The following is a 17,749-nucleotide window of genomic DNA, read 5'->3' as shown; positions in this document are numbered from 1 at the left end:
AGCTGGAAATATCGCGAAAACTAAGACCTGAAAACGAAATTTCAGATGCTCCATAATGCTTTCGGTGTGTGTATGTGTGTGTGTGTGTGTGGAGGAGGGAGGAGGAGTTCGGAGGAGCAGCATTTTGAATATTTTCTTATTTTTACACGAACGGAGGAAACAAGAGAAAAAAGAAAAGAAATAGGACGGGGTTGGGGGGGGGGATAAAATTAGCTGATCAATAAGCTGTAGCTATTGAGTCTTTTTAATTCAGGCCCCGACAGAATTGAGCCCCGCATTTGCTAAGGCTGGCTCTGTGCAGTCTCCCCTGCACGCACTATTTTGATTACTTTTGTGTCTGTTGTATTTAATAAGAGCTTCAATTGAAAACAGGGAAATTTCTTAAAACTTCTGAGAATTTTGCGAGGCCCTATCTGCGCGAGGCCGTCGGCAGTCGCCGACGTCGCCGACGCCTAGCGCCGCCACTGCACATAACTACCTTTCATTCCAATTTAATGTCATTTCTCCATTATTGGCAATTTTAATGTGATTCAATAGTTTACTCCCTAAATTTCACCAACAGTGGTCAAATTGAAACCAGATTCAAAAAAAAAAAAAAAAATCATCAAATTTGTCGCCAAGTTGGCGACAAAACTTGGCAACCAAAAGACTGCCGATATATCGCCAAGTGTCCGCCAAATTGTAACACCATTTGAGTTTACATCGAAATTAACAATGATTTCCCCCCCCCCCCCCCAAAAAAAGGGGCAAAAGACCTCCTTAAAAACACCCGAATGCAACCAAAAGGGGAGGTGCACAACTAGACCCCACTAGGAGTCTACGTACCAAATTTCAACTTTCTAGGACATGCTGTTCTTGAGTTTTGCGACGCACATACGCACATACAGACATCAAGTGGATAGCGTTCATTGTTGACCTTTTTCTCGTTTCTTCATTCCTCTGAAATGACACAGTGTTACCAGTAAAACAGTTAAGTAACAGGATCGAGTTCAGCCTTGTCAAAATAAGCCTTTCTCTGCATGTCAAACATTACCAAAAAATATTCTCGAATTATCATGCCGTGGCGCGAGTTTCATTGTTGATGACGTCACGAGCGTTACTCGATCGATCATTCGCTATTATATATATGAGGACTACCAACCAGACCACATGTTTGTGCATTTTATTTAACTTTATCAATGTCTGTGTTCCACTTTTGATCAGTTTGAATTTCACCCGATACCGACTTCTTCAAATGAACGGTGCATTATGATATCTAAAAAAAGTGAACGACTGTTCTTTTGAACGATTTTTTTTGAGGGGGGGGGGGGGTCCTGTGTCTTAAGAGTTAAAAAAACCTGATCAATAGTTTAATTGTTTTAAAACATTACATACTAATGTAAAATAATCTTGTATGATATTTAGGGATAGCTTCATTGCTATATTAGTTTTGACCCGTAATACGTATATTTTTACAAATTGAAAAATATTTGATGTTGATAAAGCTGTAACACAATCATAATGTTTTTCCGTCGGGGAGGCAGGCCCGTGCTGCCCCCCGGACGCCGGGATCAATATTGACACATCAAAATTTCAAAATTTAGAAGAAAAGTTTTCGAACTTTAAGTACGTCTTATTACTTTAGACAATACAAACTAACCAGTAATCATCACATTAGAATTTTTTTGTGCGTATTACAATATTTTAGACTAAATCACTTTAGGGAAGGGAGGTGGATGATCATTACAGTCCCCACAATAGTATTGCCAATATGACTGACACGTAATAGTATTGCCAATGTGACAGATAAGTAATAGTATTGGCAATATGACTGAAAATTAAGTGCTTTAAGAGGGTTCCTTTCCTTGCTTGTAAAAGCGCATATTGACTTGACAAATTCAAAGCTGAATAAAATGCATAAATCGAAATAAGTAAAGCACAAAACCTAAAAACTACAGCAAATAGCTAGTTTCAAGCTTTATTTGCAACAGTGTTTTGACAGTTTTTGCTTTCTTCACGTTAATTATTCGTTTTATCAGCACCCTAGTATTGAAACAAAATTTAATAATTTTCGCATAAAAAATTCCAGCTTAAACAAATGTGCAAAGAAAATGTAGAGAGTAGGTATAGGAGCATAATTTCTATCCACATTTGCAAGTGACTGACTACCGCGGATCAAGAGAGGGGGGGAGGGTGGAATCAAATACCAAATATCGTTTTAAGTGTTCAAATATTGCCTAAAACTACATTTTGTGTACTTAACTTCGAAAAATTAGCCCTAGACCCCCTATTTGTGCCCAAATTTTGTATTTTGACCCCCCTCCCCGATCCTCTTCAAAATCAAAAGCTGAATTGGTTCTTGGTGACGTTATATATGAATTGCCTATTCGATTTTCAAGGAAATCGAATAGACAACTCATTTTTTTAAATTTCTTTTCCTTTAATTTGAAATTTCATGATACAGCTCCGAGTCTGGAATAAAGCGGGCAGTGAATTTTTGTTGCTGCTGAAGGAATTCATCAGGGCTGCGGAGTTGGAGGATAAATGACCGACTCCGGCTCCGACTCCTTTACCCAAAAATAATCTTTCTCCGAGTTGCGGAACTTGAGGAAAAATAACCGACTCTGAAAAAATTTAGAACTCCCAACTCCGACTCCGACGCACTGGCAGAGTTGCGGACTTCGAGGGAAAATGATCGACTCCGACTCATGGAACTTGAAATCCTCGACTAATGACTCCGACTTTTTTACCTCCACAGTCCTGGTGATAGTTATCCTGATAATTTGCTCTTTATTTTTTACCAAGGCACATAATTGAAAAAAATAAATAAATAAAATAAAAAATGATGTTTTGAACATACAGATAAATATGAAGTTTTGACGTTAATTTAGCATGGTTTTGTAATCAGCATTCAGCAATAAATAATTCTTACATGTGCAAACTAAATTAACCTAAACATGCAGAAAATTTTAATATTTCTAGTTGTGGTTCCGTGGGCTTTTGGAAGAGAGAAAAGATTAATTAGCTTTCCTCATAAAGGGGTCTACTTCAATCTGTAAGAAGTCCATGTCAACGAAAGAAAAAGAAGGTGCGGATGACATGTATATAAGAGTGCACGAGCCAGGGGCCAGTAGTACTTTTCAGCTATTTGTCATTAAATTTTATGCATTCTATAAGTGCTAAACTATAGTTCATCAAACTCAAGTTTCGGTTATGTATTAACGTAATACTAATACTCATAAAACGAGCACAATATTTTACACGGCAAAAGATGGAACTCCACCAAAATAAGCCTAAAACTTCGTTTTAAATTTGGGGGAAATGAAGTTAGTTTCACTTTTTGCGGAAAAAAACTTTTATGTTTTGGAATTTGTTTCTTTACGAAATTAAAATGTAAAAATAATTAGTAGGTAACCAAAGTGTTTTCTTAAAAAATGTGCAACGATCAATTTGAATGATATAATGCTAGAACTGGGAAGTCTAAAATAGATTTCTAAAAGTGTCCTGCACGGACAGAAGTTTATTTTAAAAATAGCAATTAAAAAAGGTTTTTAAAAAACATTTTTTGCTTAAAAAATCTCACAAATAAAGTACTTTCACAAGGACGGTAAATTTCTAGCCTTTAGCTTCTATATAATTTGTATGTACATAAAAGTGTAAGGAATAAATTAGCCCAATTTGTCCGGAGGTGAAATCACTCTATAATTGATTTTAAAATACTCATAATGAAAATTTTAAAGAACAAAATATAAATAAGTACTCTAGTTTACACTCAGTAGGAGGCATTTGAAATGAGATTTTTTTTTTCTTAACACAAAACTCAACCAGATAATATTTCTATGAACTATTTTACTTACCTTAGAGAGAACACATTCTTACATAGCTGATATCTCTTCTTATTCAAGTCTTACACCTTAGGTCGAAAATTCGATGTCTTATCGACATTAAAATGTCAGCACAACATTGAAACAAAATTCTTATACTGCCGAAGTTGGCGATCTTATTTTTTACCATTGTACGTTATTTAAGGTACACAAATTTGGCATTCCGGTATGATGAAATTAGTAGCGTCAATCAAAGATTTGAACGAAAACTTTTTTGCTTTAGTTCACGTGCATATTGACAACACCAAGCTTCAAGAGAATGAAACAGATTTACTGCTGAGAATAAAATAATTTAAAGGTAAAAAAAGGCAATTTTTGGCGATAAATAGATTTTATTCAAACACTAATTAAATACAGAAATTTCATAACATCGAAAACTTTTTAAAATATACATATTCTATGCAAAGAACAACACAAAAACTTCTTCAAACATATTTACATTACATCCCTGTACGAAATTACGCATCCGTGTTTCTCATGAAAAGTAAAATACTGATCAAATTGAACAACTTTTGACTTTACATAAATTTGATCACATACGTTTGTGGTAGGTTCAGAAGTAATATTTTTCATCAAAATATTTAGGTAGAAAATTTTAAAAATATTTTTGCAGAAAATGCGTCGAAGAAAAATTTAAAATGTTCAATTACAAGTTTCAAGGGAAATTTACACTTTTTTGTATTGAAATTAGAAACTCTATGTGACGACGTTACTTCAATTCAAGAATGTTTCGAATGGAAATTTGATTTTAAAAGAAGTGTTACACATTGCAGTACGTAATCACTAAAAAAATAAAAAACGACTTGTGTAACTTATGCTTGTAAATAAATTTAACAAGATATCTGAAAGACAAATTTCGTTTACGAAAATTTCAATTTTAAGTAATTCTCACTCAAAAAATACACAAAATGTCCATTCGATTTGCCTGTTGAAAGCTTTGACGCTTTATTTCAGTTTTTTTTTTAACTTCAAAATATAGCCGCAGCAGTACACAAGACACAAACTAGAACACAATCATGAACAACTTTAACAAGGGAAAACCTTAAGGTGTGAATTTCATTTTGATAAATGAAGAATTACGTTTATATTATGCGGTTCAGTTAAGATGCTGTTCCAAACGCAAGGTGTCCTAGAGCGGAAAATCTAAGGTCATCGTCCTCAAAGTAGACCAACACATATACAATTGTACTTCAATATAAACTATACAACATGGTGACATTTTCTGTCTAAATACATCAACAGATGCATCTCAAGAACATAAATATTTCAAAACTAGATGCATTACGCGTATGAACAACACTTCAACAAAAATGCGGACTTACTTGGAAAAGGACTCGACTTACTTGATATAAGGTGTCCATAGGGGCTGAACATAGCCCGAAACATGACGAGCCCTATACACCCGGCCCCCGCCCTTATAATGTACCAACTGACTTTGCCGTATGTTATACATTCGGATTCGTCAATATACAAGTGACATTTTGTGGAAAGAAATAAAGTGTCGTCATCTGCGACGACGTCCTTTATATAGAAGCCAACTTTTTGAAGTGTACCGCAAAGGATGGTCTTGGAGGCGTGGGGACCAAAGATGATTTGGAAGGGCCCTCCAATAAGAAAAGGGTCCGTCTCTGACATCACAAGGGCCTTGGCAGGGTTTCGTTGGGAACTATCTGCAGAAGATAGAAATGAAATATCAGAGCATGGCAGGGCTTTAATTTTTGTATTTTGATCAGTCAATTTTTAAGTCGATGGATTGGTAAATGAAAGTGGCAGATAATCGAAGACGTTATGCTTTTCTGTAGACATATGATAGGAGGTCACAGATTGTTTATTTTCACTTTGTAATATAATCTAATTTTGCGTTTTCGAAGGAACAACATGCAACGGAAAAATTTCTTTCAATGTTCTGCAAACATGTAAGAGAGTTTATCAACGCAAGTTCCTCGAACGTTCAAAATGGCGCATCGAAGAACTTGATCTGCTCTGTAAATGCTTGAATACCACAGAGAAACGACATCTTTTTAGTTTATGTAATTTTCAGTAAAAAAAAGTTTGAGAAAAGCAGAAGAAAATGAATGAAGTTGACACGAGCTTGGAGTTTTACACGGACATTTAAAAAAGCATAACTTTCACATTAACTCTGTGATTAATCAATAAATAAAATCATGGGCAGTCGTAAAAAAAGTTTTGCATTAGGAACAGATGAAACAACAGTTTTGACCTCAAGGTTATAAAACCTCACAATATCAATAGAACTCCAAGCAGCAAAGTAATAGCACCAATTCCGAACGTATCACTAAGACATTAAAAAAAAAAACGATCTGTAGTTCAACGAACTGTCTTTTGTATTAAGAAGAATTATCAAAATTGATTTTTATTTTGAATTCAGCACAAAACGTTTCTGTCTTAACAGTCATTATATCTTTAGCTCGGCCACAAAAAGTTTCATTGTTGAACCATACGTAATGCAGATATACTCATATAATCCTAGATCTCGAGTAGTAATAAAAAAAATATAAGATTTTGGTCATTTATGTGATCATTCAAAAAACATTTAGTGATAACGACCTCAACTGCAGAGCAAAATGTACGTAGGTGTCGCTAGATCACGAAAAGAAGGCGGATGACCTTGAAGCAAAAATATTATTGGTATTATTTCAGAATAGATAGGATTAGCGAGACCGTACCTCTTGCTTTTCGGTACTTTCTGGCAGATTCTAACAATTACGAATGATACAAATGATGTTTCGCTTCAAGGTCATCCGCCATCTATCCGTGGTCAAGTTTTAGCACGAATGAAACGTTTTTCCGAATAGGAAACAATTGTTTAAATATTTCTGCACAGGGCACAATTTAATCAGAAAGCTATGTACAACACTACTTAGTTCCATTTATTGTTCTCACTGGTCTTCTGGATTGAGTCTGGTACTAAAAAAAGGTTTTCTGTGAAACATTGTAACAATTGCTTACTTCCAGAAGAAAAAAAAATATATTTTTGTATTCCATACGTATTTGTTAAGATGTGTATTTGACTCGTGTGTGTGTGTGTGAACGCAAAGTGTTTTCAACCTTTATTTATAACTAAAACCTAGTACGAAGACAGCAGTAGAAAATAATCGCGATGATAAAGAGAGAGAAGGAGAGAACTTTTCCGGAGTATAAAGGAAAGAAACTCATGAATCAACTACAGTCAGTGAGAGGCGTCTCGATGGAATGTCACTCTGACCTTCCAAGAACTCCCTTATTCGGCAAATTTTGATGATTCGGAAAAATTATCATTCGGAGAAATTTGGAATTTTATCCGGTAAATTGAAATTTTCCGTCCTCCCAAAGCTGTAAGTTCGGGGGAGGGGGGCTGCATCCAATTTCGCTCGTTTCTAACACTTGATAAAAGCCAGAGTAAGCAGTTAGTTGAAAACAGGGTGAACTGAGAAACAGTGCCGGGTTAATACTTCCGCCGCCTATGAGCTGGGAAATTTGCCGCTTCCACTTCCGCTTTTTTTTTTACCACCCACTTGCTCCTCCTGCATCAATTGCACAAAAATCTCCCGCAGACTTTTGTCCTCCCGGGATATTGCCCCTGTAGTATCTCGACATTCTAAACTCACCACTGTCGGTATATAAGTGTCATATTAACTTCAACCAAAACCTTCATCATTATTACTATTTTACTTTTGTGAACAATATGCCATCACGCCTTAACACGTATACACGCCAAAACGTTGTGCTTATTAACAGTACTTGTTCAGTTGCTACTTTTGCGTAAATATTCAAATTAAAATGTTACGTGGTGCCGAAAGTTAAACCCTGAACTGAAAGTTTGTGCCCTTAGAGAACAGAGAAATTATGACGTATCAAAACAAAACTTCGGAAAGTAGCACAGGTAATTATGTTAATGCTCGCCCAGCCACGTCATTGATCTTATCTTCAAGCGGTGTGTTGAGATCAATGAAAGTACGATATCATTTTCTTTCGAGTGGTGTTTAATCGTCGTTGGTGTAGAAAAGTAGGCAGAAATGTATAAATAGTCATTTCTGTCAGCTATTGGATCGGAAAATTTCCTTTCGGATGAAACAAATTCTGGAAGTATAGAAGTTTGAAAGGTATATTTTCGCAACAGGAACGTTACATATGAACGATTAATTTTCAATAAAGTGGTACACTGACACCAAACGAAGATGTCTGAAGATTTTGTTCATGAACCAATGAGAAAGAGTTAATCCTGAGATTTTGGTGAATTGCATGATACCCTGGTAGGTAATGGATTGCATTGTTGTTGGTATTTGTCGTTGACGCAGATAGAGAAAAACTGTCCGAATATCACTTATGGTTAGAAAAAGCTACAAAACAAAAAAAGGTGCCGAGCAAGCACAGAATCAAATCAACACAGTGAAAAACTAACCGTTGAAAATTGAAGCCGTAAATACAAAGAATAAACCTCCGCTGAAATGCCGAAATCCCACATGAAAGATGCCGGAAACTGGCGTAACCAAGAAAGAGAAGATCCATAGCGTATGGACTCTCTCCGAAATGAGTAAGAAAATTCAAAAATAAGGATGTCCATTTTTTCATACATAACTCTCCTGTCCGTATTCACAAGAAAACTTGAATTTGAGTAAATGTGAATTTCATTAAACCCCTTCCGAAAGGAAATCCTGGCTATGCTACAAGCTGGAACGAATGCATCTAAAAATTTCATGCACAAGGTGCTCACGCGAGCAGTTCGTTTTGCCTGTAAGAAGGAAGTTCATTTTACTCAAGTTTGCCGGACTAAAAATGTTTCATTAGCTAGTGATGTTAGGAAACATTCAACAGATTAATGTTTCATTTCAAGTACTATTTCTGGAAAACCAAGCATTTCTGACCGATAGATTCAGTAACATGACAAACATTTCTGACAATAGTTAGCTTTAGAGTTTGATAACGGAATTAAGATTTAATTTAAACTGGATACAAGTGCAACTGTAAAAGCTTTTTAGAGTCACAAAAGCTTTAGATTTTCATAACATGAAGGCAAAGTGATCTTCTACCCATAAAATAAAAGCATGTCTTCAGATAAATTGAAATGAAATAATCTCACAACACGATTCATGACAGTCCGAAGAGATGATGCAGCCTATATTCGGGAACGATCCATGTGTTGAATTAGGCTTAGTTTAAAGAATAAACACTGTACGGAAAATATGTGAAATACTAAACAGCTCAAAAGGTGAAATTGGTTGTCTGTTGGTACAATTGATCCAAAATTGAAAACGTTTCCAGCTAGGTGAGTGCAGGCCTAGATGTAGACGCAACCGCAGTTCTGGGGTGCTCCACAGCAATGAGAGGCCAAAAGACTCAGGTGATGCTTTGCAAGGAGGCCCAAAATTTGTAAATCGTGGCCTAGGTGTGTCTCATGCAGTAAGAAAAATATTTAAAGAACTTGATCAAAACGCAGAGCATGAAAAGCATTTCACTAGCGATTTGGGGTGGTCTTACACCACAGGAATTTTTTTGCATTTAAACGTTGTATAATGTTTACATACAAGGTGCGTTCCATAAGTAATGAGACCATTTTTACTTGCTTCTATATCTAATATATAGAAGAAAGTATTGGATTCGTGCAAATTTTCGAATTTCGAATTTTGACGGATTTGAACGTTTTGAGGTGTGCTGAGTCCATTTCGACTATTTTCGGAAAATGTCTGTCTGTCTGTGTGTATGTGTGTGTGTGTGTGTATGTGTGTGTGTATGTGTGTCACGTCTGTGTGTGACCAGTTTTTTGTGGCCGCTCTACAGCAAAAACTACCGCATGAAATCGAACGAAATTTGATACACATATGTGCCCCTATGTGAACTTGTGCCCATTGGTTTTTGGCGCAAATTCCTCCAAGGGGGGTGGAGCAATGGGACGTTTTTTGAGTCACGCGTGATTGCTATTCCTCAGGAAGTAACTGGCGGAATCAAACAAAATTTGGTCCATATGTTGCCAGTAACAGGAACAGGTGCTGATTTAATTTTGGTGTCAATAACTCAAACGGGGGTTGAGCTATATAACGTTTTTTGTCGTCAATTGTGACTGCTGTATCTCAAGAAATAATGAACGGAATGAAAGAAAAATTTATCGGCAAGTAGCCCTTAGTGGGTATAAAAGCTGATTTTATTTTGGTGTCAACAGCTAAAAAGGGGGTAGCGCAATCGCCCGTTCTTTTTTTCCATTGTGTGTGCCCTATATCAAGAAGTAATGCTACGTTCTGGTTGAAATTTGGAATATATGTGAATCCATATGTAAACAGGCTTCGGTTCAATTTTGGCGCCAATCGCGCCAAGAGGTGCTGATTTATTTTTATTATCATTATTTTTTAGCGAATAAAAATAGCTTTATTAATGCAACAATAAGAATGATAAATCGTAATAGATTATCGTCTGCTTATTTCTCGTGATTTTAATTGTATGGAAATGATCGGAAATATTATCTCAATGATTTAAAATTTTTAACTGTTGCCATCTTATGTTTGTTAACAACTAAAATATTTGTAATAAATTCAAGCAAGGCTTTTAAAATAACTTTCAATTTTCGCTCTTTGCTTTGCTTTTTTATCAATAATTCAAATATTGGGATGGTCGTCAAGTTTTTGCATGTGTAATTTTGTTTTTGTTGGGAATATTGCTTCCTCGTCAAGCATGGGGAGGGATCAGAAAAAAAAATATATATATATAGAAGAAAGTTTCGTGATGGCCACAACATACTAGTTTTTCCTGACGCAACGGTACGGAGCAGATTGTTCTATTGTCCGTTTTTCACGAGAAGGCACTTCGCCAGGCTTTCTCGAACGCAGAGTTCCATTTTACGAGGGGGTGATCGGTAAACATACCCACGCGCTTCTAAATGAGACAACCAGACCACCCTAACTTGGGCGTGCATTTTAATGTGCGAAAAAGTCTTAGTGTCCTTTTCATCACTTGCTTCACTTGTCTGTTGCCATTTTAGTTATTCTTACATTTTAAAAACTGCTGCCTTTACAACAAAATGCTATGATCCGAATATACCTTCTGCCGAAAACAGCGAAATAGAATCATCGGATACCACGTGACGAAGGAGGAGTCCTCGTCAGTAGTCGGAGTAGCCTTCTCGTGGAAAACGGACAATACCTTGCTGGACTAGGTGGAAGAGGGGTATTAGCAAAGATAGTAAAAGTAGAAGATTGGACACTGCGTGAGTGTATTGCCGAGAAAACAACGACTTCTAATAATGATGGTATGACACAAAAGCTAACATACAGGGAAAGTGAGCACGCGTTTGGCGCCAATGTTGAATTGGAGTTTCTCGGAATTGGCTCAGAAGTTGCTTGGGTTGCTATAGCTTTTGACTCGGAATTCCAAGAAAAAAGAGGGGCGCAAGGTTTGTTGAGGGGAACACATGACCACAGACACGACGGGATACTAATTACCACCCCGATGTCCGATCAATGATAGCAAGATAGTTTGTGATCGTTCTCTATTCCTGGCTTTTTTTCTGAAGAATGGATGCCAGATGTGTGTAGCGGGCATTTGCTTTGTTGAAATCCAACTGTGCAGTTAAATTGCGTTTGGAAGAAAAGTACACTTGCGGAATTGATGGACTTTTTACTCACAAGCATATTTCACTTCTATCTTTTCTTCTAATATTATACATAAATAGTCCAAAAAATAAACATATTTAATTTTTCAACATTTTTATCGGATGGTTGTGAAAGCACATTCACCTCCCCCCTTAGCCCTTACTTAACCGTTGTGCAATGCATGCTGTAACTTTTTAGTTGATGAATTTGACTCCCATCTGCTCACTTTAATGCCTGTAAAAGAAGCGTTCCCGAAACTAAAACATAAAGCTGACGCGTAAACTATGACTTTTTCCAGTATTTTATTATTTATAGTCATGACAAAGCGAGTGCTTGTTTCTGATGAGATGAATTGAAAGAAATAATATAATAACAAAAAAAAAAAAAAAAAAAGACTCACGGAATGCAAATGTCACAAGAATATCTGAATTAGGGAAATTAAATTGCAACCATCTGATCAACTTTTTGCATTAGTGTTTGTGAAAATTCAAATTAAAGCGAAACATAACGAGCTGAGAAATTACTATAAATTAAAGAAAAAGATTAGTACAACAATGACTAGTGATACGCAGGAAATAATTGCAGAGTTTTAACTTTAATAATTTGTTGCCTGGGACATACATTTAAAAATCTAATTAAAAAAAATAGATTTTGAATTCCACAAATCATACAAAATTTATAAATAGGTAAACATTTACATGAAAAAAAAAGTTTTTTCTCAAAAAATCTGACGTGATACATAATAATCTTTCAATCAATAAACATAATTGAAAAGTAATTTCAATTACAAAATGGTTTTCAAAAGTAAAAGAAGCTGCAAACAGTCAGTAAAAATTATGCAACTACTGGTGAACAGCAAAAGTTGACTTTTATTCAGCTTTGTCTTGTGTGTGTGTGTTGAAATTTTTTTAAATGAATTTTTTATTTTTTTATGGTAAATTATAATTTTTAATTCAATTTTTGAATTTTTGTGTACATGCAGTCGAAAAACACGTGAAGAATGAATATATTAATACATATATATATATATATATATATATATATATATATATATATATATATATATATATATATATATATTTAAAGTCACAATTCCTTCCGAACAGCAAATAGCCGCTGAACATTTTAGTCATTGGAGTCCGTTTCATTAATTTCTTGTTGTATATTGGCACTTTTAATTAAATTGCAATTGAAATGAATCTAGCAGCAGATCCTATGCCCAATATTGTAGAATGAAGAACTTTGCTTTTATATAAATTGAGCGGTAGTATTCCTTAACGCCATATCCAAATGTATACCATAAAAATTCCTGGTATATAATTCTCCATAACAAAAGGATTTTACTCGTATGCTTCTGAAAAAAATCTTGTGATTCTCACAAAAGTGATTTATGTTAAAACTTTATTTAAAGTACATTCATATGAATACGAACTGAAATAAGATTAATTTTGATTATTGGCTCAATATGTAGTTCCAGAAAAATTCTTTAACCATTATTTTCTTGTAGCCCAATAGTTACTTCAATTAAAATGACATAACGAATCTCTCTCACCTGAGGAATCTTTGTCTAAGGAATGCCTAAGGAATCATTTATGTTGTAAGTAAGAAATACGCAATGAAAAAATAATCTAAATTTAGAACAGCAATCTTAGGAGATTCTCCTCAAATATTTTGATTATTAGCTCAATATGTAGTTGAAGAGAAATTATTCCACCATTATTTGCTTGTAGCCCTATAGTTACGTTGAGAGAAACTTCATAAAAGAAACCAGGTCCGGATATATAAGTTTTGGGTCCCCCTACAACAAAGTCTGTAGGGCCCTTTCCCAGAGGTTTCTCTTCTCTTTTTTTTTTTTTCAATTTTTCGTTTCAATTTCTTAGGTAGTTGGGTTGAAAGTCTAAAAATTTCCAAATATAAGATGTCGTATTCCAAATGTCGTTATTTAATGTTTTAAAATCAATATTTTAAGATCGCTAAAATCTTCATTCCCGTGACATTTTCCTTAAATCTTAGAACGCTTTCAGTAAAATTTAACCATTTGATTCACTCTGTTTTGGAACATTCAAATGAAAGTATTAAATTACCCGATTTATTTTACTCTTTACTTATTACAAACTAGGTAGGGTGTCCGAGAAAAACGGAAAACATCGGATAGCGGTCAACAGAAAGAGCTTTGGAACCTCTCTGTTTAGTTACAACTTGAGTTACCCGTTTGTGGCAGAGAAAGCAACGTGCAGGGGCACGCAAGATGATTTTCTTCTGCTTCTCTTATGTTCTTTATTTTGCTCTTCTATCTTTTAAGGTTAGAATTACTGCGTGAAGGAAAAAGTGTGCATTAAAAATTTTTTTATTTATCGAACAGATTCTTTTCTGCTCAATAATGATTAAAAATGAGTAAGTTATGATATAGTGCTTTCAGTTGGTTGTGATTAGCATTCAATCAGCAATAGGTTTAAAAGAGTCTTGAGTATTTGAAATTTTAAACTCTTTTGCTTATAATATTCAATTTTATCTCTCTCACACTGTCTTTTTCTTTTTTATCCGCTACTTCTCGACCTAAAAAATTAATTTGAAAAAAAAAAAAAATAAATAAATGAATGAAATAAAAAAAATAATTTAACAAGACAAAGATATTAGTGTACAAACACGATATCGAATGCATAAGTATATGAAATGAACGGTTTTATCTCAAGATCTTTCTATTTTGATTCTTTGAAATCAGATTTTATGGTAATATATAATTTTAAATTTAATGTTTGTGATAAGCTGATTTGTAGGTTTCGTACATGCAGTAGAAAAACAGTGAAGAATGGAGGAAAAATACGAAATTAATAAAGTCACAATTCCTTCCGAACAGCAAATAGCCGCTGAACATTTTAGTCCTTAGATTCCGTTTCATTGATTTCTTGTTTTATATGGGCACTTTCAATTAACTCTTCATAAATTGCGCTTAAAATGAATCAGCAGCAGACTCGATGCTTAGTACTGTAGAATGGAGAACTTAGCTTTTATAATTTCACGTTTCATTCAAAACTAACGGATGAATTATGATTAGAATAAAATGGGTAATTTTTGAAGCTTTGAACAAAGAAAGGTACGTGATAATATTTTAAACAGAAACATTTGGCATATGTTTCTGTGAAAAAGAAAGAATAATATGAATGGCACATATATTTTTTGATGTTTTCTAAGAAAACGAGCTAACTGCATTTTAATTTGTAAATATTCAAATTTTCCATTTTTCCAAAAAAAAAAAAACTTTTTGACAGCAAAACACCTCTAAATTTCCGAAATTTATCAAAATTTCCCAACCCTCTTTCCGTTTTTTTATTTTTAAGCGTTTTTCTTTTAGTTTATTTATTTATTTATTTATTAATGTTTTTTATTTATTTATTTATTTTTAATAGTTATTATTATTATTATTTTACTAGAAAAGTTCTGTTCCAATGACAGACCACATACACACACAAACTGATTAAATAAATGAAATAAAATGTAAACAGAATAAAATAAAAGTAAATATTTCAAATTAAAAAAAATCAGGAATTTTTTAAATTTATCTATTTGAAGAAATAAATTTAGGAATCTCCCCCTCCCCCCGAAAATTTTTTTTATGGCGGAATTCGCGCCATAATTCCCCCCACCCAAACCCCCGGTGGGCACCCCTGTTGTTCAGAATAAAAAAAGTAATAAGTTTATGATAATGTCAATCTGTGATAAAATCTCATTGTAAGTCAAACTTGAAATGCGTTAAATTAGTTGCAGCTTTTCCAACTTTAAGCAGCATATTGTAATAAAAATAACGCACTAATAGCAAATTATAGCAACCGAATTCGCTGTTTTATTTCAATAATTAATATTCTTAAGCATCTAAGACTTTTAGTTTATAGCTTTTTCACATTCGCGAACAGATGAGACAGTAGATATTTTCGGAATCTTATTTTACAAACAGCTACTCTCTTGTGCTTGACGACACCCCGCTGGCGACCCTCCCTCCGAAAAACGGCTTCAGGCTTAATTACTTTCACCACCTCCAAAGACGCGGACGACACACCGTAGCGAAAAGAGCAGCGCTTCCGTATTGGCGACGTATTGCCTCTACGACACCTAAACGCGACTTTCGCCAAAATTTTCACGCCAATCTTCTCCTAAATGTTGGCTTTTTTGTCATAATGTTCGTAACCAGTCTTCTCCGAGAAAAATAGCATAGGATTATGCTACAGTGTCCCGTCTGGATCCTCTTAAGTCTGTGGTATTAGCTTCAAAACGCGCCCAGTCTCATTCGTCTGCGAGCTGCCGGAGCGTCAGGACGTGCGTTCCCGTGATCCTCCTTTTGAGTTGATGTAACACGGCACAATGGATCAAAGATATTAACTCATTTTTTTATTTGGTTAGTGTTAAAAGACTGAAAAGGAGGGTCTTGCGCTGCCGAAGCGACATCAATAATAAGTGGAAACTTAATCACGACAACGCGCGGAGTCACAGCGCCCTCATTGTCGACGACTTCCTGGGAAAAAACCACACCCAATTGGCTCCCAGCTGCCCTACAGTCCTGACCTGGCTACCACAGACTTTTTTTGTTTCCTTGTTTTAAAAGAGCAAGAAAAGACCCTCCGGGAAACCTTACAGGCATGGAAACACCACCTACAGAAGTGTATCGATGCAAGAGGATGCTATTTTGAAATTTTTTTAATTTTTTTACGAATATATTCAATAAATGATTTTTTATGAATTTGGTCGCATTACTTATGGAACGCACCTTTTAAAAGGCTTTATATGCATGTCACTTATGGTATTGTTTCAGTTGTATTTAGATGAATAAATAATAAAAAAATCATTGGAAATTTTCCTATTTTAATTTCCTATATTATATGGAGTACACAAGAAATATCAGTTTGGGATTACATTTCTCCATTTTAGTATTTAAAATACGTACACAAATGTATGTTAACAATATGTTTCTGAAATCTGAGGGGAAATCAACTCCCCCTGACCCACCAAATAACGACCTTGGGTCTTAGTCCCCCTGCCCCAGACTCAAAATTTTAACTTCGCCCATGGGCTACTACTTATTATTATTATTATTATTATTATTATTTTTAGTTTCAAGCATTCGAGGGAACAAAACCAAATAAAGTTCTTAGCACAAAAAAAAAAAAACCCTGCAGATGGGCCGCATATGTTACATATGAGGGACATTCCAACGTATTTTTGACATTTATGTAGAGTCCGTAACGTGACCTTTTTTGCCATAACTTTTTAATTTACTGTTTGATTAGCATATTATTTTATTTCGATCTTTTCCTACCAACACACCAGCTCAAATTAAAATAATTTGCAAATCAAACAGTAAATTAAAAAGTTATGGCAAAAAAAGGTCACGTTACGGACTCTACATAATGTCAAAAATACCGTGGAATGCCCCATGAACATTTTAGACACTATTAACCATGGATTATCTAATCAAAAATACATTTGTGTAATTTGTTTGTGGGAATGAAAAAAAAAAAATCAAGCACTTTCCAGATAATTTTTTTCACATTATTCTAATTTTCCATGACCTTCAAGGTTTTCTAGGTCGCGTACGCACCCTTTAAAAGCCTTGCTTTGCTATATAAGTACAAGTCCTTTTCCTATCATTTTCGTGGAAAGCTAAGTAAAGAACACACGTTTCCCTGCCTATCCATTGTTTGTTTGTAATCGGTCGATCGAGAACGTGAAACATCACAAGTGACAAATTTAAAGGGCCTGATTACGATTTAAAAGGCTCAACGTATGGATCTCCAGTTCCTGATACGACTTAGTCCAAATATTTCGTTTACCCGATAAGATAGGGTGCTCTTCTGTTAAAAGGCAGAAGCACTTCCTCGGCACATTTCGAGTGTTTATTCGGACTACCGAAATCTTTCTTTCATCAATGCCGGCTGGCGAATATTATTATTATTGTCCACTTGACAGTTGATACACTCGTTTAAGCGCATGCAAAATAAAGAAACAAGAAGACGAAAAGAAAGTTGGAAGAGGAGAAAAAGCTGATTGAAATTTCATCAGTCTGTAAATTAAATAGATAGGAAAGAAAAAACTTCAAATCATTTGTTATTTTCTTATAAAATCGGTCGCTTTTGTCCTCAAGTTTCAACTTTGCCAAAAAAAAAAAAAAAAAGTCTCAAATGGTTCTGGTGCAATTGTCACTCATGAGAATCTCAGATAAATTGTATCATCTACTTTTGCGTAAGAATATGGAAAGTAAAACGAGATCAAGTTTTTATCTAAGCGTAAACACGTGCATATACTATATACACGCAT

At 34.8% G+C, this 17,749-nt stretch overlaps 1 protein-coding gene across 1 annotated transcript in view; it reads right to left on the bottom strand.

Annotated features, from left to right (window-relative positions):
• Positions 1-4,186: 4,186 nt before the first annotated feature.
• Positions 4,187-17,749, bottom strand: part of LOC129217674 (aldehyde dehydrogenase, dimeric NADP-preferring-like) — a 65,855-nt gene continuing 52,292 nt past the window's right edge. The window contains exon 13 of the mRNA XM_054852004.1: positions 4,187-5,533. Coding sequence (XP_054707979.1) covers positions 5,498-5,533 — 36 coding nt within the window. The 3' untranslated portion in view covers positions 4,187-5,497. The remainder of the gene's footprint in view (positions 5,534-17,749) is intronic.

This window comes from Uloborus diversus, chromosome 2 (assembly GCF_026930045.1).
Source record: "Uloborus diversus isolate 005 chromosome 2, Udiv.v.3.1, whole genome shotgun sequence".
NCBI lineage: Eukaryota > Metazoa > Arthropoda > Arachnida > Araneae > Uloboridae > Uloborus > Uloborus diversus.
This window is presented reverse-complemented; position numbering and strand designations above follow the sequence as displayed.